Genomic DNA, 26,844 nt, shown 5'->3' with positions numbered 1-26,844 from the left:
CAGTTTCTTAATATTCTAGAAATTTCAATACTAATTGTTGCAAACTTCATATGCAATACGCATTGCAAACTTCATATGCATGAAAATATACACAAAGTTTGACATGTAAATTGATAGAAGATTGTAGATAGAAAATTACTTTTTTGTTAACGCAAGAGAAAATGTGTCATTTGAAAATCCAACCAATGGGTCATTAATTTTAAAAATAAGGTTCTTTCTTATCGTTGCTTTAAATATTTTATTTGCATTTTCTGGCCATTCTTTGAATGTCTTAGTTAAAAGTTTTTCTCGCCGCCAACCAAGGTGGCGGCTTTCACTAATATAAACATTTTGCCCCCGTCCTTAACATGGTATCAATGTTCTGATCTCAACTGCCCGCTGAAACAATCAATGTACTGCCTGGCTGCTCAACCAATGATCGGAGAAAACATCAACCTTCGTCATGCTCAAAATGCAATTACTACATGAAAAGAAAAACTCAGAAATTTCATAGAGCCCCCCGTGTTGAAATTATACGGCTTCATCCCTGCTAGAAATGTATACAAAAATTTTGTCGGTTCATTAAGTGTCTTTGACCCTCCCCCTCCCCCCCAGGAAAAATGCTCAATTTCCGCCACTGGGGTTAACATAGGCTTCGAGTACATTTTTGACACAAGCGAGGAGACTTTTTCTAGGTTCATCCAAAATTTGAAAGTAGTGTTGCAGTCCTTCAAACAGGACTATTACATTTATTGTTTGCTTGAGCGTGAAAATACAATTTTGCAGTGTGTGAATGCGTGAAAAGTCAACAAATTGTGCATGAATGTGTGAATCACAACCACTATGGGGGGGGGGGGGGGGGCTATCGTTCACATCGAGATCGATTCAATTCGATCGCTGTGTTGCATTGATATGGGCCGTTGCATTGATATTGACTATGGTATTTTGCGGCGCAGCACAAATATGCAGAGCACTTTGCCATGCAAATATTGTCGTTGGCCTGGCCAATAAAGTGTCGATATTATGCCTCAGGGGCAGCCTGACAGGAGGGCCCCCCAGCTGACATTTTTTAGGTTCGCCAAAGCTTGTGTTGGGTGCCGAAAACTAAAAAAAAGTTTGATACGACCGACTTGTCTGGTTATTAGGTCTCTAGGTGCCAGCAAAGACAAAGAAGACGCCATGAAATTCAAAACTTTATTGGGGCGCACGCCCCCATACCCCCTAAAACATTCTCACTTCAAGGGCATGTCTTTGTGCCCCTTCAGTACTGTATTATCCATACAAAAAATTTGTACTGTTCGCAGGGGCGAAAAAATTAATCAATTTTTTATAGGATTGTTAGGAAACTTACGTAGTTAAATTCTTTTATGGCCTTCAGAAACCTGCTCATGTGGGGTCAGCAGATTTTGTCTCATTGCTTCATTTCTCACGAAAGGACCATTTTGTCTCGACGATACAAAGATAGGATGGATTCTTTTCCTTATTACAAAGTTATGAAATCCATTTTAAGACTGGAATTAATCAAACGTGCTAAAAGGATGCCTTAAAAATAGCAAAATTTTTAAACGATTTCAAGAAAATGACTGCAAAAAATATTTTGAAATGTTTTTTAAGCCAATCTAAAGGGCGTGGTCGCAAAAATTTTCTGCTCGCTCCGCTCGCAAGAAAGCCTCTTTTATTCAGAGTTATACCAAGGGCCTCCCGGCAACCTCTCGCCGGCCTTTCCCAATGTTGGTTTTTAGTCAAATAAAGCTATTAACTCGAGCCCCCCCCCCACTTTGAATTTCTTGGCACCGCCCCTGTACTGCCAATATCCTCAGGAATGAGACAATAGTGTTAGTTATGGGGGGGCACCATTTTGATACTGCCCCCCCAGGCGAAAAGGACCAGGCCCCCACTGTTATGCCTAGTATCTGTGGGATCTTTGTTCAGCAATAACACTTTGTTCAGCAAAGACGTGCTGTTGTCAACAAAGGACCTGTCCTAAAAAAAATAATAGTTATATACATGAAAAAGATAGAATATTAAAAGTGCAAACCACAGGGGGTTGACCTTGGAAAGAATGGATGTAGATTGTCCTCGAGGGGGGTTCTAGGTTTTTGAAACCATAACTACTCTTTTTATTTTACTTTTCATGAATTCTCACTTTTTATTTTTTCAGTAAAAATGATCTCAAACAGATGTGTGCAACTGAGCACCAAAACCTCCGGTTTCACAAAATGTATTGGTATGGTATGTACCTCAGATGTAAAAAGAAGCAAGTACACTGTCGCATCTGAAGACAAGTCAATAAGAAGCAAATATAATGAAAACATTCCAACAAATTCATCGGTGTATGACTTCATTGTCAACAATTTTGTGAAAAACCCAGAGAAAATTGCACTGGTGAGTGTCTGCTTTCGGTTTCTCGTGGAGATGTGGCTTATATGCCCTTTACATCTGAGATTTTTATAGCAAGGCAGCGGGGCGTAAACCAAGTTTGCCAACTTTTTGAAAATAATACCTGTGAGAGTTCATTAGAACAGCTAGTGAACAATGGGGTCCAGGGTTGGGGGCAGAAGAATTCCGAATTTAGTTGATCTGGAGTGCTCAAGTTGTTTTATACTAGGCTATTCAGAATGCCTAAACAATTGTTTATTTCACATTTAAAACATTCCAGAAAAACACAGAGAACAGGCTTTTAAACGTAAGAATAAACAATCGAAGCAATGAACAATAATAATGTATATACTGATACATTAACGCGTTTGACAATCATTCGCGCAACAGGTCTGGGCAAGTGATTGTCATAAACAATGTAGTGGAATGGAATGTGTTCGGCAACCACTGAGGCGTATGATCTGAATTGAAAGAAGAATGAGACCCAGGAAGAAATCCGCGAGAAAAGTAACTCCCGTCTCTCGAGACTGCGAAAAGAGGTGAACATCCTTTAACACCTTGACAACGTTGTAAACAAAGGGAGTTCTGATGAAATGTACTCTCGTTTTCCTTCATTTGCTATAAAAAAGGCCCAAGAAATAGTATGGGCCTTCTGTGGCTGAAGAATGGGGCTCCTCTCCAGTGTGACCAGATCTCAATTTTGGAATTATGCCAAGTTCGTGTATCAAGTTGGAAATAAGTTATGCTAGATTTGCAAAAATTATGCTAAGACCCCGTTTACACAGGCATACCGGAAAACAAGGACCCAGGACCTTAAGGCAGGACCCAGGACCCAGGACCAGGACCGAGGACCAGGACCGAGGACCAGGACCGAGGACCAGGACCGAGGACCAGGACCCAGGACCAGGACCGAGGACCAGGACCGAGGACCAGGACTGAGGACCAGGACCCAGGACCAGGACCGAGGACCAGGACCCAGGACCAGGACCGAGGACCAGGACCCAGGACCAGGACCGAGGACCAGGACCGAGGACCAGGACCGAGGACCAGGACCGAGGACCAGGACCGAGGACCAGGACCCAGGACCAGGACCCAGGACCAGGACCCAGGACCAGGACCCAGGACCAGGACCGAGGACCAGGACCGTATATGTTTTCGACGATGCACTTACAGTTTCCTTTATAAGAATACCAAGTTATAACATTGCATACCATGAACAATTTTCCATAAAATCCAAAATCCAAAACTGCACATCGAACAAAAGACTGCACATCATTTTAGGGGGGAAAAGAATCTGATTTTATTTCTGACTTTGTGTGAAAAACGAAAACTCGGGTAGCTCGGGAATATGTAAATGTACGATTAAACGAAAGCAACGCCTTGAAATGTGAAATACTCCTATTGGCCATGCAAACCTGACGTGGTTGTTTTAGCATAGATGGCTATTGCTATTCTTTAGTAGGATCGGGGTATATTTTATGCACACTGCAAACCTTTAGTAAGCACACATCATTAAAAAGCCACCAAAGCATAAGTAGTCTTAATATGTTTACATAGCAAGACATTAGAACGTTTCTGTGCTCTAGAAGCAGGAATGGCTGCACTCCCTTTGGTATGTTTTTCATTAACCGCGGAGCATATTAAAGAGTGAGGGGGCTGAAACTTTTTTTTTGAGGTAGGGGCGCTAAGCATGCTCATAATCAAGAACAAGTCGATTGTGTATGGTTTTAAAAACAGCCCCCTTCCGCGGTGCCAGTATGTTTATCATTTCAGATTGAACCATTGTGTCAAAAGTCCTGATCTGGATTTGAAAAAGGTTTACTATTCCATAAAATGTTTCTACTCTGAAAAATACCACTAAATCTTTCTAAAGCGGGCTCCTTTTAAATAAAAAGAAACTAATGCATCTGAAAAAGAGCAGAAAGGAAATTTCTTTGGAATCTTATCGTGACACCCATAAAGCGGTGTCCCGAGACAGTTCGTCTAATTTGAATCTTCTATTGAACATTTGCAGTACATAATGACTTGGCAAGGTTTCTGATGACCCAGGCAGCCAATGTTTGCCAAGAAAGGAGTGCCATTTTTCAAGTGACGGAAGAGGAGACCAAGGACTCATAACCCAGGACTCAGAACCTGAGGCATGCCTGGGAACTAAAATGACCAAACAACCTGCATCGTGCAAAAAATTTTCCTGAAAATTTTGAAAACATTTGAAAATTTTCTAACCCTAGAAAAAGTGGAAAGGTAAAGAAATTGATGCCATGCAAACGAAAACAACTGAAACGTTCATTTTGTATACAATATTGAGAAAGCTTTATGGCCCCGTCTCCCTTTTTTTAGCTCTACACTACTGCTTGCAACGTTTACTCACACTCAAAATACTCTTATTAGCCGTGCGAACCTGACGTGGTTGTTTTAGCATAGTTAGCTAGCACAGCAATTACTATTCTATAGTAGGATGGAGGTATCTTTGATGCACACAGCAAACCATATATCTTTAGTAAGCCCACATCATTAACAAGCCATCAAAGCGTAAATAGTCTTTATAAATTTAAAAAGTGTTTAGACATTAAAGATGTCAAAGACAGAAATGGTTTGTCAGCAAAACGTTTCTTTGCTTTCTGTGCTCTAGAAGTAGGAATGGCTTCTTTTTTGTATGCTTGTAATTGCCGGCTGTAATATGCATCAGAAGTCGTGATCTTGATTTAAAAAAGTTTTAAAAATTTTGTATTCCGGAAAGCGTTTCTGCTCTGAAAAAGAAAAGTGGCGACAATCCACCTAATTTCACTTTTGAGCACTTAAAGCAGCAATGACTTGGCAAAGTTTCTGATCACCTAGACAGCAAATGAGTGCCATTAGAGGTACACGCATGATCTGTCACGCGACAGACATGATTTGTCGATATGCGCAGTGCCAATTGTAGACAAGCAAAATCACTCGCCAGGATCACAGAATGGGGAGATCGCGGTTGAATTCTGTGTCGCGATCGACGGTTCTAATGTCTTGCTATTTAAACATATTAGGACTACTTATGCTTTGGTGGCTTTTTAATGATGTGGGCTTACTAAAGTTATAAGGTTTGCAGTGTGCATCAAATATACCCCGATTCTACTAAAGATTAGAAATTGCTGTGCTAGCCATCTATGCTAAAACAACCACGTCAGGTTTGCATGGCCAATAACAGCGCCGACGGAATGAAATTCATATTGGGGGGGGGGGGAGGCTGCCCATTGTTTCCCTTCTCATTTAGTACACTGTTATATCTAGTACACTGTTATAGTTCACTGTACACTCATTTAGTACATACTACAGTTTGACAATTATTGGAGGGGCTCCAGCCCCCCCCCCCCAGCCCCCGGTTCCGATGGGCCTGAATAAGAGTATTTCACATTTCAAGGCGTTGCTTTCGTTAAATCGTACATTTACATATTCCCGAGCTACCCGAGTTTTCGTTTTTCACACAAAGTCGGAATAAAATCAGATTCATTTCCCCCTTGCAATGATGTGCAGTCTTTTGTTCGATGTGTAAAACTTTTGGATTTATGGACAATTGTTCATGGTATGCAATGTTATAACTTGGTATTCTTATAAAGGAAACAGCGAGTGCATCGTCGAAAACATATACGGTCCTGGGTCCTGGTCCTGGTCCTGGGTCCTGGTCCTCAGTCCTGGTCCTCGGTCCTGGTCCTGGGTCCTGGTCCTCGGTCCTGGTCCTCGGTCCTGGTCCTCGGTCCTGGTCCTGGGTCCTGGTCCTCGGTCCTGGTCCTGGGTCCTGGTCCTCGGTCCTGGTCCTCGGTCCTGGTCCTCGGTCCTGGTCCTCGGTCCTGGGTCCTGGGTCCTACCTTAAGGTCCTGGGTCCTTGTTTTCCGGTATGCCGTTTACACAAGACCTGGACCAGATCGGATCCACAAGTATCCGGATACTTTTGGATCCGATCCCTCAAGTGGCAATGCGTTTACACGGGATCCGATCCAGAACCATTTGCGTTTTCACGGGAACGGATCCAGATGAATTCAACAGGTTAGGCGCATGAGCTTTTCGAAAATTGGCGCGCACATGAGGTTTTCAGAGCATTGTGCGTGATCAAAACACAGGTCAACCTGAACATGGAAGGAGATAACGTTAAAAAGGGTAAACTTTCGTGGACTGATGAAAAGACTGCGCTACTTTTAAAAGTAGTAGTAGGACTACAAAACTGCAAAGCTTGCAGATGGGCAGGATTAGGAAAATTTGAGGACAAAGTGCGACGACAAAGTTTCTTAATAATTCTTCAACACAGTAGTCTATCAAATTGATGTTCGGTTTTCTGGCGCCAAAAAGCCACGGATTACATATTCAAAATACCTTGAATTGAAAAATATTCTGTCTCACTTTCGACAAATAACGTAGACGGATCCGATCTGGACCAGATCCACCCGTTTACACAGGATCCGGTCCAGGTCGGGTCCATACGGGATCACCTCTGAAAGCGATCCTAAAAGTGTTTGGATAGCGGGTCCAAAAGTATCCGGATCCACCAGTTCCGTGCAAACGCAAGGCCTATCCGTACTCTTTTGGATCCGATCCGGTTCGGATCCGCTCTCATGTAAACGGGGTCTTAATTGCAAATCAAGGCAACCCTGCTCGAGGAAGAGGCTAACGCATGCTCAGAATATAAAAAATGGCCAGAGTTGCCATTTGCCCTTTTGACCTCTCATCTAAATCCCAGTGTACTCATTCTTTGTAAAAAAGGCGATTTAGATCAACGGTTTTGATGGCCAAATTTCTCCATTTTGGCAGTTTCTCAAAACCCCTTAGCCGTCATAAATAGATTTGGCCGAAGAAGCAAAATTTGGCTGAATTCTGGCCGCATTTTGCAAAAAACAACGAAAACGCAAAGGAAACAAAAATTTTTGCACAGATAATATTCAAAACTTTTTCAAATAATTTCAAAATTGCAAATAATGAATGATGAATGATGAAACAAAGTGAAAGATAACAGACAGTTTAAGATAAAAGCAAGTGAAAACTTATATAACCTTCAAAGCAAATTTTGATTACGCTATCACTTCCCACAATTAGCAAAAGTTTAGCTTTTTTGTGTCTGCGTTTAGCTGGCTGAATTTGGGTGCCAACCATAAAATATTTGGCTGCTAACCATTCCAAGTATCTGGCAAAATCCTGAAAGGGGAAGTCACGATTATCTCCCAAAATGAAATCAGAGATGCTAGTGTAAAGTGTTTGTAGTTGGTAGCGATGGACAACAGAGCAATGAAAGCAATGATTTTTCAAAAAATATCAAAATTTTGCCAGAGTTATGCTAGATTCCAAATTATGCTAGATGTTATGCTATATGACGATTTTTGGTCAATATTATGCTAAAAGCGTAATATTATGCTAGATCAGGTCATACTGCTCCTCTCGTGCCGTGGTCAGTGGCGGTGCCAGCTACTGCAGAGTGGAAGGGTAATTGGTGTTGCCCGTGAGACCACGCCCTATTTGCCTCGTTTCAGTGCTTTGTATCAGGTCAAATTTCCTTAGGAAATATGATCTACCCCTACCTAGTGCTTTTTAATCCATGTTTAGACGAAATATGCAGACCGTGTTTCGACAAAAGTGGGGGGGAGGGGGGGGATAATTACCACCATTTGGCGCCGCCACTGGCCGTGGTATATTGGTTTTTGATGAATGGTCTGCTGCGGCAACTTTAGTTTGATCACAGTTGATTAAATGAGGCAATTACAACTAGAACCGTTGTGGAAAATTTTTGTTTTCGATTTATTTTCCTTACATTACACAAGAAGTGGCCTTGGAAAAATTGCTATTAAAGTAATAGCGATAATAGCACTGTCCGCCGCCCCTGATTTCACATGGAGATGTGGCTAATAAAAAGAATGTTCTAATGTCGGTAATGAATCGCATATTTTTTTGCCTAGAGTGGCACAATATTTGAAGTATTTTTATGAAAGGGAAATCATATCATTAAAATAGTGTAAACAATGCGTTTCGATCTTTGTTGAAGTGTCTAGGCAGCGAAATTTTTTTCCTGCTCCTTTTTAAGAGTTATATTTTGCCAACTCTTTCTATACGCTTGACACCAAAATTACCATGATTTGACCAGCGAAAGTGTGTTTAATCAGAGTTTGAAATTGGGTAGTACTTGCGAAAACCAAGGCCAGTTTGTGTTGGCATACAGCATCTCATGTAAAGCAAACTAGGCCAACCAATGTCCAAATGAGGTTTTTTATTCAAATAATGCCAGAAAACCAAGCAAACAAACAAAGAACTAAAAAAGCAAAATGACAGTAACATCGTGGCAAGAGGGCTAGGTGGACTCTGGACTTATCAGAAGATTCGTTTGAATTTTTTCTAAAACCAATAAGCCTGGACCGAAACTTCACTATCTTTAGAATGCTTCGAAAAAATTTATCCAAAAATTGATCTCTGGCCTTCTGTAGTAGTTTATAGCCTCAACGACGGGTCCTGTAGTGTTGTAGCCTTGAACATTTAAAGAGAAGGAGCATTAGACGGTTTGCAACAATAATCAACCAATCAATTTCCACTTTTAATGGTTATGTTCACCCTTCCGCCGTTGGAATTTGTAAAAACTAGTAGATCTGTAGCACAGGTTTTTTCGTTTAGATCGATGGAGTTGGCGGAAAGAGCTACACATATGAAACCTTGCATGGTCTTTCAAAAAAGTTCGGATCAGTTCTTACGAAATGCGGCCTTGGTTTTGACGACAAAGTTGCCATTTATGCTCCAAATTCTATAGACTACTCACCAGCAGTCCTTGGCACTCTGGGCATCGGTGGTTGTGTATCAACAATGAACCCTCTTTACACACGTCGTGAAGTAGTTAAACAAATTGAAGACTCTGGCTCTAAAATCTTGGTGACAATCGAGCCACTCCTAAAAACAGCGCTGGAAGCAGCACAAGAAACTGGCGTGAAGCATATTATACTTCTAGGTGATAGTGAAACTAAGCAACATGGAATTATTAACTGGGCTGATGTTCATAACGATCTTGGAGACGAATTCAAGAACAACTCGTACAAAATCGACACAAAAGAGCATTGCGCTTTTTTGCCGTATTCAAGTGGCACAACAGGGGTGCCAAAGGGTGTCATGCTGACCCATCATAACATCGTTTCAAATCTCATTCAGTTTGGGAAATTCTTAGATCATATTCCACGTGAAATTATCCTGGCTATATTGCCTTTTTTCCACATTTATGGGTTAGTCACTATATTGCTCAGTGCCATTGAGCATTTGAAAACCACTGTAACAGTTCCTCGATTTGAGCCGGAAATGTTTTTAAAGACGATACAAAACAATGAGGTTAGTTATGTTTATCTTTAATGCTTTTACCCAATATTAGATTATATGTTGTTTTTATATCATTCTCTTGGAAATACCAAGGAGACCTATTCGTTCTTGCTATAATTGTTTGATAGGCAAAACTAGCTTTTGCGCATAAAAAGGGCATTAAGGGAATAATAAGAGGAATCCAGAGGAAAACTATCCAAATGATATCCAAATACAAAATCTTGTTGTTGAGCACATAAGAGACCACAAGTCACAATAATTTAGACTGTTTCCTATAATATTCAGTTCAAACGCATTGTTCTTTTATTCATTGTTATTATTGTGTTAGTTGAACCTATAAGTGTCAAAGGTATATTGTTAACTAAGGTGCCCAAAAGTATCAAAAGGAAAATTTTTACCCATAATTATCGGGTGGACCCCTCTGTATGAAGAAAGCTCATGTGACCCCATTTCAATTTGGATATTTCAATGTTGTTTTGGAGGGATATTTTTTTGCGTTCTAAGATGTTTATAAAGCCTTAATGTCGTGACATATTTACGAACCTTTTTCTAGACTAAATTTTATATTCGATATTAGTTAATAGCTTGATTAATGGGCAATTGGAATGTAGTCCTCATGAAGTAATTAGGAAATTGTGTTAATTGAGACCAAATCTGCATGATGTATTTAATTGGAAAATGGTGGGAAATACTTACACACTCATTCAAAATATGTTTAGTACTTTTTGTTTCAAGGCTTTTTTGTGTTGAGATGCAAAGGACATTACTACATCTGTCTGTTCGTCAAAGTGCTAACTACAATGCCTGCCAAAAGTCTTGGAACACTGACATTAATTTCCAAGGTCAAAACCAATCACCCCCTCTCCCCTACAGAACAATGTTGGTTTACTATCAAACAGGTTAGGATTTTAGGAAGCACTTTCTTTTGCGCTTCTTTTATGATATTTCTCTAAATCATCAACATTGTTTTAGGGGGAAGGGGGCGGAAGTAGTAATTTTTTTTCATGAAAGGAATGAAAGATATCAAATGCAGCGTAAATTGTTGGGTGTTCCAAGTACTTTTGGCAGGCATTGTAGATACGTAGACACATAAGGCTGGTCCTGATGCCGGTTTCAAAGATTGTCCGGAAAGTAACAACACATTTAGGCTCTTTGCTTGTATCCGGTTGCTGGTCAAAGAAGTTGTTTCATTTGTAAGATAAGCATGTTGTAAAAGCATTTTTAGCATTTTTGTGAGTTAAAAACTATTTTGTAATTTAAAGGCTCATGAACAACCCGCATGCTTAGCAACGGTTAACTTAAGAAGTGTTTTGTATTTTCGTACAGTGCGATATTAGGCCTGTTTTTTTTAAATTTAGTCGCAAAGCGTGCCAGTTGCGCAAGAGCCATTGAGCATCCTGTAAATGCCTTTTTAGTATTCCTGTGATAGAATTTTTCGTATGTTTGAAAAGATTTTCCGTTTCTTTGATCTTTGCATACAGAATGACGTCTTGTATTTAATAAGGGCATGTTATCAGGTATAGGTTTTGACTTTTCCTGATGCACCAAAAGAGGTTTATGTAAAAACAGATCATCAACATAAAGCGGGACCATCGGGACCACATTCTTCATTTAACAACAGGTGAAGCGATCAATGTGAAGCACCTTCCTTGTTTTTCTAGGTTGACTATGCCAGTTTAGTACCACCATTACTCCTGTTTCTTATCAAATCGCCAGAAGTGCTGAAATATGATATCTCGAGCCTCAAGGTTGTAACGACTGGTGCCGCTCCGTTTGGTTCGGATCTCTGGAACAGTTTTGATAGCCGGTTTGGGAAAGCAATCAAAATAATTCAAGGTGAGTTACGTTTACATTGTTAGTTGTATACCAGACTGGAAACTTTGTTTCTTGCGAGGACAAGTTTATTTAAAAATTTGTAACTACGCGCCTGAAGTCACGCACATTTAGAAAATTATAGTGTTGATAATGTAAAATTTTATTGAATAGGGGCTTCGCCCGGCTAATATGCAAAAGTACGCGGATGGAAAATTTGAGCGCGCGTGAAATAAATTGCGGGTAGTGCGGGCGAATAATTATCTTTCTGCTTTTTTCATGGCCAGGTTATGGTTTGACTGAGACCAGTCCGGTTGCAACACTTACACCGGGCGATGATGTAAAGCTCGGTTCCGTTGGGAAGCCTGTTCCAAATTCTGAAATCAAGGTATTTTCTTACATACATTCTAATGCGAAAATAGAAGATTTCCGCGCTCGAATCTTTATGGGTCAGGTACCCAGGGTACTCCTACATATACGTCCCTATACACCTGGGATGGAAAGCAATTTTTCTTGCTGGGACTGTGGTTAGAAAAATATTTTTTTGCCAAAAACGTACAGTATAGACACCCGCCATACACAAGTTGGGCTTAGAAATATATTAGTATTGTGAGTACTGAACTGATCTATTTGCTGTCCAACCAGCGTCCCGCCCCCTCCTCATTATTAACCTCGCCTGCGAAAAAGTAATTTCGGGATCCAAAAGATGGCTCAACTTTTTGTTCTATATTGAGATTTGCTTCATTTGCTGTTTGTGGTTAATACCTAGCCAAAGGCTCTTAGTCTTATACGATAGTCTTTCATTTCCCATGCTTAACTTCCTATGCTTTAATTTCTCAATGTTTAACTTTTTGTTTCTAAACCAAGTTCTGTTCATGGTATTTTCTTTCTAGATTATTGACATAGTCTCTGGCGAGTCTCTAGGCCCTTATGAGCGCGGCGAAGTTGTAATCAAAGGGCCTCATATTATGAAAGGTATGTGATTGCATTACTTATCTTGTTGGTGGTGTTTCTGGTTTCCGCGCAAAAGTTCCGGCTTGGCCTTCGGGTTTTCAAAAAAGCGAAAGAAACGATATCTCTATCAAAGAGAAATGAATTATTTCATTTCAAATGTGCTTTTTCTAGCTGTTAAGGTTTTCAATAGTATTTTGAAAGAGTATGATTTTTTTATTGGTTACTGATAGTCTGTTCTGTTACAAATCAGCTTGTGATAAACTCGTTTTCATGCTCGAGGTCAAAATGGCTGCAATTTTCTTTGTATATTCTCATAAAATCTTTACAAAACATACTCAAGTTTACCAGACGATACCACAGGGAGCATTGGAATTAGCCCTGTCCACTGAAGGTCGAATAATCGGTATTCGGTTAGCTGAAGCCCAAAGGGAATATTCGGTTACAAGCGAATAGTTCGAATAGTACGATTATTCGGTTGGAGACGATGAGGGCGAATAACCTCACTATTGGAAGTCACAATGATTGTTTGAATGTTTTGTTACGGGTGCTAAATTTTCACTTCCCCACCCATATCGAAGCCATGCTAGAAAGCGTCCCACTTTTCAAAATGTTGGAAACCGGCCCTTTTTTAAAAATGGTTGTCATAAAGTTATGACGTTTGTTTTTTTTCATTAAATGAATACTGACTTTCTGGCCATTAGGGGCAACTAATGCTAGGGAAGGTTCGAGAAAACATTTATTTTTAAAAAATCGTTTTGAAAATTGCTATGTAGCACACCATTTGAGGTTACGTAAAACACAGGAAATATCAATAGGAAAACAAAAAAATTAATGGTTCTGTAATGACTGATTAGCTGTTGGTTGTTTTCAACAAATTACAATAAATTTCAGATTGCAGATTTCGACCCCAACCCTGGCACACCCATTTTTCCACACCCATATTCGCCGAATAATCGAATATTCGTTAATTTTCAAACCGAATAACCGAATAGGATTATCTGAAGGTTTGAACAGCTCTAATTGGAATGCATAGCAACCCTTTGGCAATTTACAATCAACATATAAACTAAATTAACTACGATTAGAAGATGCAAAATTAACGAAAAATAATAAAAAGAAACTATTTCTAGAAAAAGGAGAGGACAGATGGTCGCACCATGCAGATTGTGATACCAGTATGAAACCTCGTACATCTACAAAGTTTGATGTTATTAAAAAGATAAGAGTCACACTCCAACTCAAATCTGCCCCCAAATGCTATTTTTACAATTGGGTTTCTTGGACCAGGTTCAATTAAGGAGAATACCTCGTAACTACATTTTAAATATAGATACAGAGCTAATATTTGGTTTGATGGGCCTCCAATACAAGATTATTTAAATGCTTAAAGTTGTCTATTCCTGAATCCAATTCGATTCAAAGAACTTGAAAGATTTTGAAATTTTGTTGTCTTTTTCTGGTCAATCTGAGCTTGTTTTCATGGAACAAAATAGAATTTAATTATTTGAATGAAGAATCAGCTGGAGAACTGTCTTCTTGTTAGAAAGTATCGTTTCTTTCACAATGGCGTGGCATAAATTTGTAAGACCAGATTTAGAGCCAGGAGTTTTGTTGACTCTGAGTTTGGAGTTTAAAGGCGTCAGTTTAAAATCATAAGAAGGCTACTAAATTCTTTTAACTCTACCAGATTTTGCCGATTGCATATGTTGTATTAATGTCTTCTACGTCTGTGCATGCGTCGAACTTTATACTGATTGCTCGATTGTCTCTCACAAATATTGAATTACAAACTTTTATTGACGTATTTATTTCTACAGGGTATCTAAACAACGAAAAGGCGACCTCCGAGTGCTTGTCTAAAGATGGTTGGTTTTATTCTGGTGACATCGGTTACTATGATGATGAGCATAACTTCTTTATTGTTGACCGTCTGAAGGAACTCATAAAGTACAAAGGTTTTCAGGTATGTTATACAAAATACAATTTTACAAGTTTGTTCGTTGAAATTATTTGCATTATGATGGTGCATACGCAAGGAAGTTCCGGAGTCCTGGGGCAAAAGAGAAGGGTGATACCGAGCCCGCGCGTTAGGTTAGATAAGAAAGTATTTACGAAAGTTTTTTGTAATTATTTGTTGCAATCGTTTTAAACATTTTACTGTTTTTTGAGCATACTTTTGTTACATTTGATTCATTTCATGCCCCTCCTCCCCTCCTCCCCTCCTGCCCCCTCCTACTCTATATCAGCGGCCATATGCATACGAACAGCTGTTTTCCAGAGATGCAAGTGTCATCAAGTGTATTCTCAAGTATATCCTACATGCATTTTAGTCAATGTATCAAAATCATTTAGGATATGGCATGCTATGCCATTTTCTATAAAAGAGTCCCAGACACTTAACAACTTCAGAAGAAAAATTCAAAGCTATGATTTTGATTGCAGTTGTAGTTTGTGTAGATTGTATTTAGGTAATTTAGGGTTTTTATAGTTATATTCTTTAATAGTATTCTCTCGTTCATAACTTAGATTTAATTCATTAAAGTATCTTATATTTATGTTTCGGTTGGCTTAAATTAGCTCGTGAGCTAGCAACAAGAGCCATCCTTAAATAAAGAAGTTATTATTATTATTATTATTTTATTTTTGTAAATGTACAGGCGTGCTCAGCACCTTCCCCCAAATCGTGTGGTACTGCTCTGTTTTATTCACTAGCTTTTTCTAACCTAATACTAAAGTAGTTTTTTTATTATTTGCCTTATCGTCAATTATGTTCTCACAATTCATTCCTTCTTTGTTCAATTTTTATCTGTGCTATTTAGTTATTTATTACGCTATTTGACGCAATTGTGAGCCTTTTCATTACTTGAAATATATCTAAATAAATTTCACTAAGAAATGTATCTTAATCATTTTCCTATCATGTTAGCAATAAAGAAAATATTAGAATATTGCTCCTTCCTTTTTTTCCCTCCTTCCCTCATTTAAATTGTTAAAAGTTGATTTAAATCTTATATCAGGAAAATAAACGAAGTAGAAGCAGGAGTGGCGCTAACGGGGTGTTGGGGTTCGATGCGGTACCCCTCTAAGGATCATCAATTGGCTTTTCACCTTGACGATAATAACGGCATTGTAATTGCACATTTGGCAAACATGGTGGTTGTCATGAATGGAGCCATCAACCTGGGACAGGACACCCTCCTTAAAAGAAATCTTTCTAGCACCCCCTCCCCCTTGGTAGAAGATAACCCCTACGCACGGGTCGTATACGGGAGTCTTACCTTTTCTTTCTTCCCTTCAGGTGCCTCCTGCTGAACTTGAAGATATTCTGATGTCTCACCCAAATGTGAATGACGCTGCTGTTATTGGGATTCCTGATGAGGAAGCTGGAGAACTTCCGAGAGCCTTTATTGTACCCAAAGGCGAAATCAGTGCAGAAGAAATTATGAGCTACGTTGAAACGGCTGTCGCTCCACACAAGAAACTAAGAGGTGGTGTACAGTTTATTGATGTCATACCCAAAGCCGTGAGTGGCAAAATCTTACGAAGAGAATTGCGTGAAAAATTTGTTTCGTAACTTTACCTAATTTCGACATACCTATATCTTTTTTCGTAGTATTTCTTCTTTTTTTTACTACCTTAATAGAAAAATAGATTAGGAAACGCTCAGTAAGAGACTCGCTTATAATACCTTGAAATCTGACTGGTCAGTTCAAGGTTTTTGCGAACCTTAGCGCGAATTTTCACCAGTGGACTGGATTTTTTTTGTTTCGACAACCAGCCAAACTTCTAACAACCAGACGAAAAGATAGTCAATCTTGTATATATTAGTGATTTTAATGTAAATATTGATTGCATATTCTCGAGATTTTTTCTTGTTAAGTTGGTTTAACAGTTGCTATACCTTTATAAACAGTACTACTGCAAATAAGTATCGATGCAAATTTTTCCTGCTCGATAAAGATTTTAGATAAAGAAATAATCTTAACTTTTTGTAATTAATGATATTGAGAGCCTTAAGTAATTTGTAAGTAATTATTTTAAATCTTAAAGTCTTGTCTTGAACAGAGGATCTTGAAGGCAGTGTCAGCAGTAGCCTCTTTGGAATTTCGGAGACCATGCCCTTATTATTCTACTGAAATGCTCCATGCAGTTCAGTGTCACATACTTTTAAAATTATCTGCAGCTTTGGTTTACATAATTTGGGACTAGCTATTTGGTCACGCTTATGTGCATCAGAACGTTTTTAACTTCAAAGCACCCAAGTGTTATTTATTCATGCTTTCTTGAAATGAAGGGTACAGGAAGCCTTGAAAAGTTGGAGCATGTTAGAGAGAACCTTATCAACGCCTATTGGGTAGATAGAATGTGACCATGTTATCAAAAGGGCCCCTTAAACGGGCAGTTGATACTATTTGTTTAGACATCATTTTTTCAAATAAAATGGTCATTTTCAAAGATGAAAGTGGTACTTTTACTTGATAGTATTTTTTTTATGATTTCCAGAAAAGTTCATATTTCCAAATGTCCCTACAGTAGCCCTTATGAAATGAATGAATTTTTTGTACCGGTTTCAAATCCCATCTCACTCCTTCAGGGTCCTGAAACTAAAATACTAATTGTTATAGTAATTTTAAAATGTAGCTAAAACTAATGTGTGAACATAATTGATGTGATAAAGGTTTCTTAATGTTGCTTATTCGTTTCTGACCAGTCTCTGTTTGATGAATATTTTGCTTTACATTAGCTACCGATTTCAATTTCTACATATCCAGCATGAAGTTTAATATTTCTACTCTTGAATTAGTGAAACGAAAGTGGAATTGAAATCGTCTCGTGCCGCTTTATTCCTGATGTCTGCCATATGCCTCAAGAATTCAAATTCTTTGAAAGAAAAGTGAAAAAAGAAAGAAAGAAAGAAAGATTGAAAAAGAAATAAAAAAAGATTGAAAAAGAAAGAAAGAAAGATTGAAAAAGAGAGAAAAAAAGAAAGAAAGAGGGAAAGAAAGAAAGAAAGAAAGAGGGAAAGAAAGAAAGAAAGAAAGGAAGGAAGAAAGAAAGAAAGAAAGAAAGAAAGAAAGAAAGAAAGAAAGAAAGAAAGAAAGAAAGAAAGAAAGAAAGAAAGAAAGAAAGAAAGAAAAAACAAAAGAAAGGCACAGCATGCTCTTGGTAATTTGGACTTGAAGCCATTCCAGGAACTAAACAGAAACCTACTTCATTAAAGAAATAGGTAAAAAATATATGAATAAGCGAATCAAAGAACGCTGGAAAATGCTGGATTATGGCAGCCTGGATGGGAAGGGGGCCAAAATTGCAAGAAATTATAAAAATCGAGATGCTGAGGAAACTATGATGAAATGGAAAATATGTTCAGATAGTGAAGAAAATTATTGGAGAATTTATGCCATAACAGACGATTTAAATGCAGAATGGAAAAACACTGACAGAGAGTGTTGATATAAAGTGAAGATGGGTCCAATATTTTTCAGAGCTACGTGAATTGAGCTAAACGAGACGAGAGGGGAAGAACAAGAGAAAGAAATGAGATTTGAGAATACGGAGATAATATCTCTACGATTAGAGGTAGAATTGGTATTGAATCTTGGCAAGAAGAAAGTATCCAGGGATAGACAACATTCTAATCGAGATGTGGAAAGCAAGAGGAAAAGTTGAGTAAGAAAATATGTAACAAAGTGAAGGAAATTAAGGGCTGGCCACGAGATTGGCACAGTACAATCCTTCATTTTCTCTCAAAAAGTAAGACGTAGGAGGATGATGAGTTATTAGACTAATTGCGCATGCAAGTTTAATAATTCTGAAACTAATCATAAAAAAGTACTCTTTTTGAAATGTAGTTGGCTGATTGGGGCAAGTCTTGTTCTGCAAAAACATGATTTTGAAGAAGATGCATTTTTCTGGACACTTTTAAATGGAGAAAGGCTAAGCAGGCAGGGCCATCGCTAACTATTGTGTTCAACTGGGGTTTCCAGGTCATTTTGCTGACAAAGTGGGTGAGCCATACTTTGCCGAATAAACACCCCTAGATGAGAAAGAACTCCTCGCATAGCAACATAAATGTTTTCAAGGGGGTCTCACACCCGTCACATCCCCTATAGCGACAGCCCTGTGGGCAGGTGCATTATAGAGGGAAAGGTCGAGGAAAAAGATAGAAGAGAAAAGCCACTTACGTCACCAGCAAGCGACATTTGTAAAAAGATAACTGGAGGAAGTTTTGCTGATGCAGATGATGAGGCGGCAGTCTGAGGCCTTTGGTGTAAGTAAATTAAGAATATCACTTTTTCTCTCTTCAGCTATATGTTAATGTGTTTATAAGAAAAAGAAATCAGCGTAGTCTTGTTCACATTCATAGCAATTATTTGGATGGAAATGTAATGAAACACAAAGCGTTTGCCAAATTAATCAAAATATCCCCTGATGTTCATGATTAAGCTGGATTAACCAGCTATCAATATCTCCCCTTTGAATAATCCACAAAAAGCAGCTGGCTATTATCATTTGATCTTGTGGCAGTTCTTTTCTGGTATTTGAGATATGTTTTATTATGGTACTAACTAGTGCAACCCGTTGATAATTTTTCGTTAGTTCAGTATTTTGCAGTCATGAAGTTGCTTCAGAAAAGAGAAAAGTTACAAGATTGTGTACTAAAATTTCCTTATAACGATCATATTAGCTCATAAACTGATTTACTCAAAAGGCAAGAAGATGTGCTGTGTTAAGTCTCGTATAAAGGAATTCTTTGAATAGAAACCTGCAGGCAATGAATAATCTGAATCCATCATTTATGAAAATATTCTTCAAACTCAGGTCTTCACACTATCCTTTCAGAAATTCTCATGACTTGAAGCATTTATGACAAAATCAAGTAACTTTTGGTTCTATATGAAATTGGCTGAAAAGTATTATAATTTGAACTTATGGCATCTGAGGCTTTTGGATCCTGTTTTAATTGATCCAGTATCATTCATTAACAACTATTTGTTATAGAATGAAGAACGAATTGCAGATAAGGAGACAAATTAAATATAGATTCATTGCTATCTCTCATAACTAACTTTGCCTCACAAGTATTTTCAGAAACATTTATAAAGATACTTCAAAAAAATTAACTTTTTTGAATTTTTAAACTGTCAGGTTTTGAATTGTAATTTCAGTTGAATGAATGTCATAGCTTTTGAAATAGCATTGCACAAATTTTCAAACCAACAGAAATTGGTGCTGCATTTTAAAGTGATGAACATCTAGATTTTATCGGCTCTCTGCATCAAGGCAGCCCCCTATGCATATATTCTATTTCAAAAGAGATGCAGAAAGTATTGTACCTAAGTTATTTGCTAGAGAAAATGTTAAATTAATTTAGTTACTGACAATGATTGATCTACGTTAAAGTTACACTACTATTTTCTGCAGTTGTTTCAGAATTTGCTTGTGATCCAGAGGAAGATTCTGTCACCAAGGCAAGAGTTGCACCTTCTGTGATGTCACTCTTTAGAGGTACTGGGGTAGCAGTGATTGTATTACTGTCATTTGTCAATGAAGCAGCGGCATCCAGCTTTGGAATAATTACAGGTGTTGAGTCAGTTGATGTAGCCATGAGGGGTGCAGGGAAACTCGGTGTTCCGTACCCTGGATGATCAATTGACTGAACACTTGACACTGCCTGTAACATCTGTTGTGGTATCAAAGTAGTACTGGTAGATGAAGAAGGTGCCATTGACTGTCCAGGAAGCTGGCTTGTTAGCAGCGGAGCTTGCATTGACTGAGTTGGCTGGTACCCAAGATGTAAATTAGCTAGGTTCTTTTCAATTTCTATAAAACAAATTATATTTACTGGCTTCAATTACTTTTAACTTTGCATAAAATACTTCAAACTTCCAAATGCTGGAAATTGTGGAACTTAAAGGGACTTAAATCTAACATTATTTGTTCTTCAATTGTTTCTTTCATTATTTTTATCATAAGCTCTTTCATTGGTTCATAAGTTTGTTCATAAGTAAGTTAAATCTGTGAACACAAATTCAGTGGGTTAAAATGTAAATACCTAGTTTTAACAAATATCTTATAATTAAAATTTCGATATTTATTAAAAAAATTGAGGATTTTACTAATAGTATTTAAACCTGTGGGATGTTTAGAGGGAGATCCATCTCCAACAAGCGATACTTCTGTAAATCCACCTTCTGTCTGAGATGTTGGTATAATTGGGGGTGACATCTTAGAGCTTTCATCACAAACTGGAATTCTGTGCAAATATCCATACCCAATTCCACAACCAAGACTAAAAGAGTAGATATAATGTAAAAAAATCAGACCTTTCATAGAATAAGAAGGTGGCAAAATACTAGGAGACGTTTCTTTAGATCTATAAGACTGGCTAGAAAGCAATGCTGTATTGAGTAGAACACATTTTCAATAATAACTTCATATTTTGTCAAAGGGTCTTACCTTCCTTCTCCACCCCATTGTGTATTTGGTGTTATAGTTACCTGTAATGATATAAGATCTTCTATCAGGCCTGGCATAATGACCAAGCAATCATAGAAAGTGGGCAAAGCTCAATGAAGAGCACCAAAGTGTAATATAATCGAAAATAGAATTGTATCATTTTTTGCTTTTGTGAATACCTTCTTAAAAAGCAACCATTAAACCTTTGACACATTGAATGAGATAAAGCAACTAAGATGCAAACAAAGTTGTGCTGATAAAAAACTATTTCTTTTGTCTGCTTCATAGGTTTTAGAGCAAAGAACAGATTACAGTGAGATCTTGGGGGAATTGAGCTTACTTACCTCTCGGCAGCCATCTGTTTCTGAATTATAAACATAGAATTTAAGTGGCTTTCCTTCTTGTCCTTCTATAAGTGTAAAAAAATCCTCTGCCTGCAAAAGATATATACATAATTATATGAATTTTCTGAATATCCCTTTTTGTCATCTAGACATAATATATCCTTAAAAATTGCAAGGCACCAGCATAAAGTCAGATACCTCCACATCTCAACATTCAAAATTCAATGAAAGTATATTACGAGTCAAGATTAATAGGCAGAGTGCTCTAATGCCAAATAGACCATCTCTGTATTCTCAAAGCGATAGTGAAAATCTTTTGTTCTCTAGCTAGTTCCAATCCCTCGGGTGGGCCACACCAGTGACAAATTGATGGTAGACAGAGGTTATTAGACCGTTAATGGTCTATAGACAGTGATGTTCCAAACTTTATGCATAGAACAGAGCAGGTCTAATCTGCTACTTCAACTATGATGGCAGTTATATTAAACTGTGACAAAATCATAATGTTCTTCATACTTAGAGACATTGAGTCATGATAAAATGGATAGTTTATACCCAAAATAACAAAATCTGCTGAGTCACGATTTTTGTGCTTGTGATTGGTTGACCTGAAACTAGTCACATGTACTCACCTCATACTGATTAAGAAAAGAGTTTCTATTAATAGAAAGTTGTCAAAAATGGATGCCAATATCACATGAAACTGTAGCAATTATGCCGAAACCAAAAGACTCCTTAAAAAGAAAGCCTATTTACCATGACTCAATGCCTTAAAGCATGTATAACATGGTCTACAAAAAGGAAGCATTTTAACGCTCAAGGCAGTAATCTACATGGCCAGAATCTTATATTTATTATACAGCAATATAAATATAGCAAATCATATAGCAGGAAATATTTTGATGAGTTTACCTCATGTAAAATTGAGTCAGCACCAATGATATAGTCTGTATTTGACCTGAGGCCTGCAATATCCGCTGGTGAATTTGGTTGCACATCCTTCAATAAATAACAATTAGAGTAACAAAATGTCACAGTTTGATTCATATATATAAATAAAATTATTTTTTTGACCATAAGTTCATATAATATATCAAGATCCATACATTCTGAGAAATATATGAGACTTTAGTTGCGTTCATTCTAGCAAATGCAACACGATATACTGTCAGGCCTGGCCATTTGAGGAGAGCCATAGCTCTTGCTCCTCTCCAGGCTCTCCTCAAATGCTGGAGGAGAGCTACAGATTGCTTTCCTAAATTTCTCTGAAAAGCAAATTGCTCTTCTTGAAATCAATTTTTCCTTTGTTTATTTTCTTATGTATCTAGAAATAGCTCACCTGGAAATTACTAGGAGAGCTGTTTATTGCTTCCCTGCTTAAATTCTTATGGCCAGGCCTGTACTGGGCATGGCAAAAAAATTATCATGATGTTTTCTTTCAATCTTTATTGAGTTCAAAAAAGTAAATAAATGGCACATACCAGCACATGCCAAACATTTTCGTTTGCACCTTCAAACGAGCAAAATCTGATACTGACACCTATAATCAAAACAAAATCAGTTTCACAAAGTGAATTAGAAAATAACTAAACTAGAGATGTATTGGAAATATGCATTCAAAGGAACTATAACTTTTGGGAATAAGAATGAAATTGGAGTTTTTTTTCTATGCATAGAGATGATGAGATTCTTCAAGCAAAATAAATAAGATTACCTTATAAGCAAAATAAATAAGATTCAATAATATGTTTATGATTAAAACAATACATTACCAAGTAGTCCTTGTCCTCCCCAAAAGTTGCTTGGTGTTATGCTAACTTCTACAACGTAAAACATAAAAGTTTTAATAAGAAAATGTTATAAATAAAACAGATTTGGTATTAAAACATTTTATTAAATCTTAGAGATAATAATAATAATAATAATAATAATAATTGAATGTTTTAACAGGATAACCTATCAGTACAATATATACTGTTATCATTAGGGTCCTGATACTTAATAAATTAATGGTAAAAGATCTAAAGATTTGGTAAAAGGTAAAAGATAATGGTAAAAGATAAGACATAAAGATAAGATAAGTAAAAGACAATACATAAACATAGAACAAACCTCTAGTCTTTCCTGTCTTGCTACTAAAAACAGTCATTTTTACTGGTTTTTCTGCATTTGATTTCAGAATATTTTTCAATGCATCATTATCTGTATCCTATGGGGAGAAAAATACTATTATCAATTAAAATGAATTTTTCAGTATCTTCATTGCCTGGGACAAAACATGCAAATGTCAATTGTCATTACCCAGTTAATTGTATTTTAAAGACAAAATTATTTTCATTTGTGGTCATATATTAAATTGAAATTAACATACCAATCTAGTGTTTTCTACCATGACAACAAAATCAAAAAATGGTTCCAGGCCTGCCTTGTAACCAGGAGAGCCCTCTTGGACCTGGAATGAGAGAATGTATGAGAATATATAAGTCAGGCTTTACAGGTTAGGGGACCTAAAATATTTCAAACATTTCACAAAAGAACACAAAATTAAATAAACTACAAGCAAGAACTGCAGAGCATGTTACAGATTGCAGGGGCCAAAACGTTTTTGGATGGGCTTAACATGCTAAAAACCAAGAGCAGCGTGACTTTTGGTATGATTTTCAGTGCATTTTGGAAATTATTGGAGGGGTTGAAGCCCATGTAGCTTCCCTGCTTCCACGGTTCCTGCCTACACATACCAAAGATAAATCTTAAGCAGTAATTCTCTTCCTAAAGAGTAAAGGGATAATATCTTCTTACCCCAGTTTTAAGCGTAAATGTAAATTTCACTTCATGGACAAATTTAAGGACTAATCTTTCCATAACTATGGTTTTATTGTATAATTATATTTATTACTATATTACTGTAAATACATTTTACTTTTAGATATTTTCCCACCCTTTATTTTTAAACCAGGCTGGAAACAAGCTTTGCACTTGCAGAAACGATGAAGACGATGAAGAATGATGAAGAAACATGGAAAACTTACTGGTTTCTTAACTTTGGTAAATGATAAAATTAAGGGGTGTTTGAAATGTAGGGCCTATTTGGCTATTGCTGTTTCATAAACTACATTTTATTGGAGAGGGTGGTTGCAAGTTTCTTGTATCCTTCAAAATAAGCACTTCCTTTCCTATAATGGCAGACAAATGCTTCAACAGCTCGAATGTTTTGAAGATACTTCAAATAGACGTTAAAGATCCTCTAAAATCATTACATTTTTTTGATGAAAAGTTCATCATATTCTCATTGCTGACTTTTTGTACTAAACCAAATCAGAAATGTTTGGTTGTTTGTCAGTCAACCATATCGCGCCAAATGTTTGAAATTAATCTTTGATACCAAAAAGAAAGAACTCTGCTGGAAAAAACTTCAAATTCTGAACAGAATAGAGCGCAAATGTTATTTTCTGGGTATAAATTTCCTTGAAATGATTTCGTGGCCTAAAAGATCTACTACTTGAGCATGCATGAAGAGGGATGTTATTACTTTACAAAACAATACAGATGAATTGTAACTTACCCTAAGAACATGGTACCCCTCAGTACCGCCACCAGGGACCTCTACAGCCGATGAACCGATTCCCATTGCAATATAATTATTCAGTATTTACACCATTTAGTCCCCAATTGACTTTTGATTGAAAATCAATCCCTTAGCCTCTGGTTGAAATTGTATTTTAAAGTTTATTGACTACGTGTCACGTTGTTGTAGACATGAAAACTGTGTCATGGGTTTTAGGAATTCATCCGAACTGTTAGGAAAATGAACATTTCCAAAAATAGCCCCTTGGAAGCTATGACAAGTAGGAGTTGGACACGCGGGTTAAACCGCGCATAACATGGGACCATTTAGAAGTCCTTTTTTCCCTGTGATTGGAATCACTTCCATGCTCCCAGCATGCTGTTCTTCCTCTTATGACCATTCCCTGTTCTGCAAGATGGCGGTGAGTGCTCCTTTCACGTGGATTTCCAACTCGTAATAAAATCATACCTTTTCCTTACTTTCACATTCTCATAGGTACCCCTGATTCTTTCATTGCCTGATTCTCCATAATCTCCAATATATTTCTTTTCTTTATAGTCATTTTTTCGAGATAGCTTAGTGCCTTTCTCCGGCCGAATTCACAGTACATCATTTTTGCCTGTTACAAACTTACTTTTGACAATTGATTTGAAATTTAGAGCGCTTGATTAATGCACGTAATTGATTTCAACCTTGAATACAGTTGGTATAGTTTTTCTTCAAAACAGCATTGGTGTAAGAAGAGAATTGAAAATTGGACTTAATGTTATTTCTTCCAGACTTTTGACACCTGATTCTACAGATATCTTTAAAATATCTAGATAAAGGGCTTCTTCTTCTACCTTAGCAATAAAATATTTATAATATAGAAAATCTTTTCAGCCTTTGTAAATTCTAAAGATTGTTTCTGAAGATGATTAAGAAATTGTTTCAAGGGAAATCAGTAAACAGTTTGTGTCTGCAACGATGAGATATGAATCCTCAAATAAACCCTATCAGAAAGTATGTTTTGTAAAATAAGCCCCTGGGATATGATCAAGAATTAGCCGCTAGTATGCAGATGACACCCATGGTAGCTCTGTGTGCACACCTAAAAACTTGATACATTGAATTTAAACTCTAATTTAAATTAAATGTATCAAGTATCTAATGTATAAATGTATCAATTTTTTCTAAAGAAAAGATTGAGGGAAATTGACTGAGCTGACACACCTGACAATTTCATTCAGTTTTTGTGTACCATCAGCAGCTGTTGGGGCACCCAAGATCTTATCAAAATTGGTCATACTATGCAAACTGGATTCATGGTAACACCAGTGTGGAATTTAATTACATCACATCTGCGATATCTGGTGTGGACTGACAATTCCCTACTCTTTTTCTGCCGTTTACATGTGTATATCTGGCATCAGGGCTACTTTGATTCCTGCCTGGCTTAACAACCTATACCATGGGTTGAAGCAAAACAGTTCAGTTCATTTAATTTCATCTCAAAATTCCACTACATACAATAAATTCAAAGATTAATTACAACTACAACTAAAATGCAAAAATAAAGAAGGTAAAGAAAAATTACTGTATGTAAAGGAATTTCTTAATGGAGAAGCTCTCTCAAAGGTACTTATGACATCATAGACTCTTAAGGGTAAATATATTATCTTTGTAATCATGGCTATTTCATTCTTTCAGGCCACAACTGAAAAAGAAAATGTTATGCGAGACATACGCATCCAAAAGCTATGTTTAAACATTTGTGTTGGAGAGAGTGGAGACAGACTTGTAAGAGCTGGAAAAGTACTTGAAGCCCTAACAGGACAAAGTCCTGTCTTTTCCAAAGGTAAACTATGGCTTTGCTTTTTTAGGACTGGTTGAATTTTTTTTCTGAGTATTAGCACTGAGACTGGACCATTTACTTTGTCAAATTGAAATGGTGCAAACAATTTTCAAGGTGTATCCTCATATGATCCCCATAACCCTAAGGGCTTTCATTTGGCTTGAAGTTCAATAGCCGGGAGAAGTTTGGAAATGCGATCAGGAATAGAC

The 26,844-nt window shown here is 37.3% G+C and overlaps 2 protein-coding genes across 3 annotated transcripts in view; one reads left to right on the top strand and one right to left on the bottom strand.

Moving 5' to 3' along the window:
* Window positions 1-26,844, top strand: part of LOC135681523 (large ribosomal subunit protein uL5) — a 32,526-nt gene that overhangs the window by 3,637 nt on the left and 2,045 nt on the right. The window contains exons 2-9 of one of the 2 annotated variants that reach the window (XM_065196041.2): window positions 2,141-2,364; window positions 8,980-9,678; window positions 11,328-11,502; window positions 11,766-11,866; window positions 12,372-12,453; window positions 14,250-14,395; window positions 15,731-25,222; window positions 26,491-26,638. In XM_065196041.2, coding sequence (XP_065052113.2) covers window positions 2,146-2,364; window positions 8,980-9,678; window positions 11,328-11,502; window positions 11,766-11,866; window positions 12,372-12,453; window positions 14,250-14,395; window positions 15,731-16,006 — 1,698 coding nt within the window. In that variant the 5' untranslated portion in view covers window positions 2,141-2,145 and the 3' untranslated portion in view covers window positions 16,007-25,222; window positions 26,491-26,638. Of the gene's footprint in view, window positions 1-2,140; window positions 2,365-8,979; window positions 9,679-11,327; window positions 11,503-11,765; window positions 11,867-12,371; window positions 12,454-14,249; window positions 14,396-15,730; window positions 25,223-26,490; window positions 26,639-26,844 lie in introns of those variants that run through there. The other variant, XM_065196240.2, reaches the window with a different exon arrangement.
* Window positions 19,467-24,941, bottom strand: LOC135681525 (Golgi reassembly-stacking protein 2). Its single transcript, XM_065196043.2, has 10 exons — window positions 24,799-24,941; window positions 23,608-23,688; window positions 23,349-23,445; window positions 23,009-23,056; window positions 22,718-22,776; window positions 22,149-22,235; window positions 21,237-21,326; window positions 20,893-20,933; window positions 20,568-20,725; window positions 19,467-20,256 (listed from the first exon to the last, which is right to left on the bottom strand). The coding sequence occupies exons 1-10, from the start codon at window positions 24,862-24,864 to the stop codon at window positions 19,826-19,828; spliced, it is 1,158 nt and encodes a 385-aa protein (XP_065052115.1). The 5' UTR covers window positions 24,865-24,941; the 3' UTR covers window positions 19,467-19,825.

Source organism: Rhopilema esculentum, chromosome 12, assembly GCF_057945365.1.
Source record: "Rhopilema esculentum isolate cy_ngs chromosome 12, ASM5794536v1, whole genome shotgun sequence".
NCBI lineage: Eukaryota > Metazoa > Cnidaria > Scyphozoa > Rhizostomeae > Rhizostomatidae > Rhopilema > Rhopilema esculentum.
This window is presented reverse-complemented; position numbering and strand designations above follow the sequence as displayed.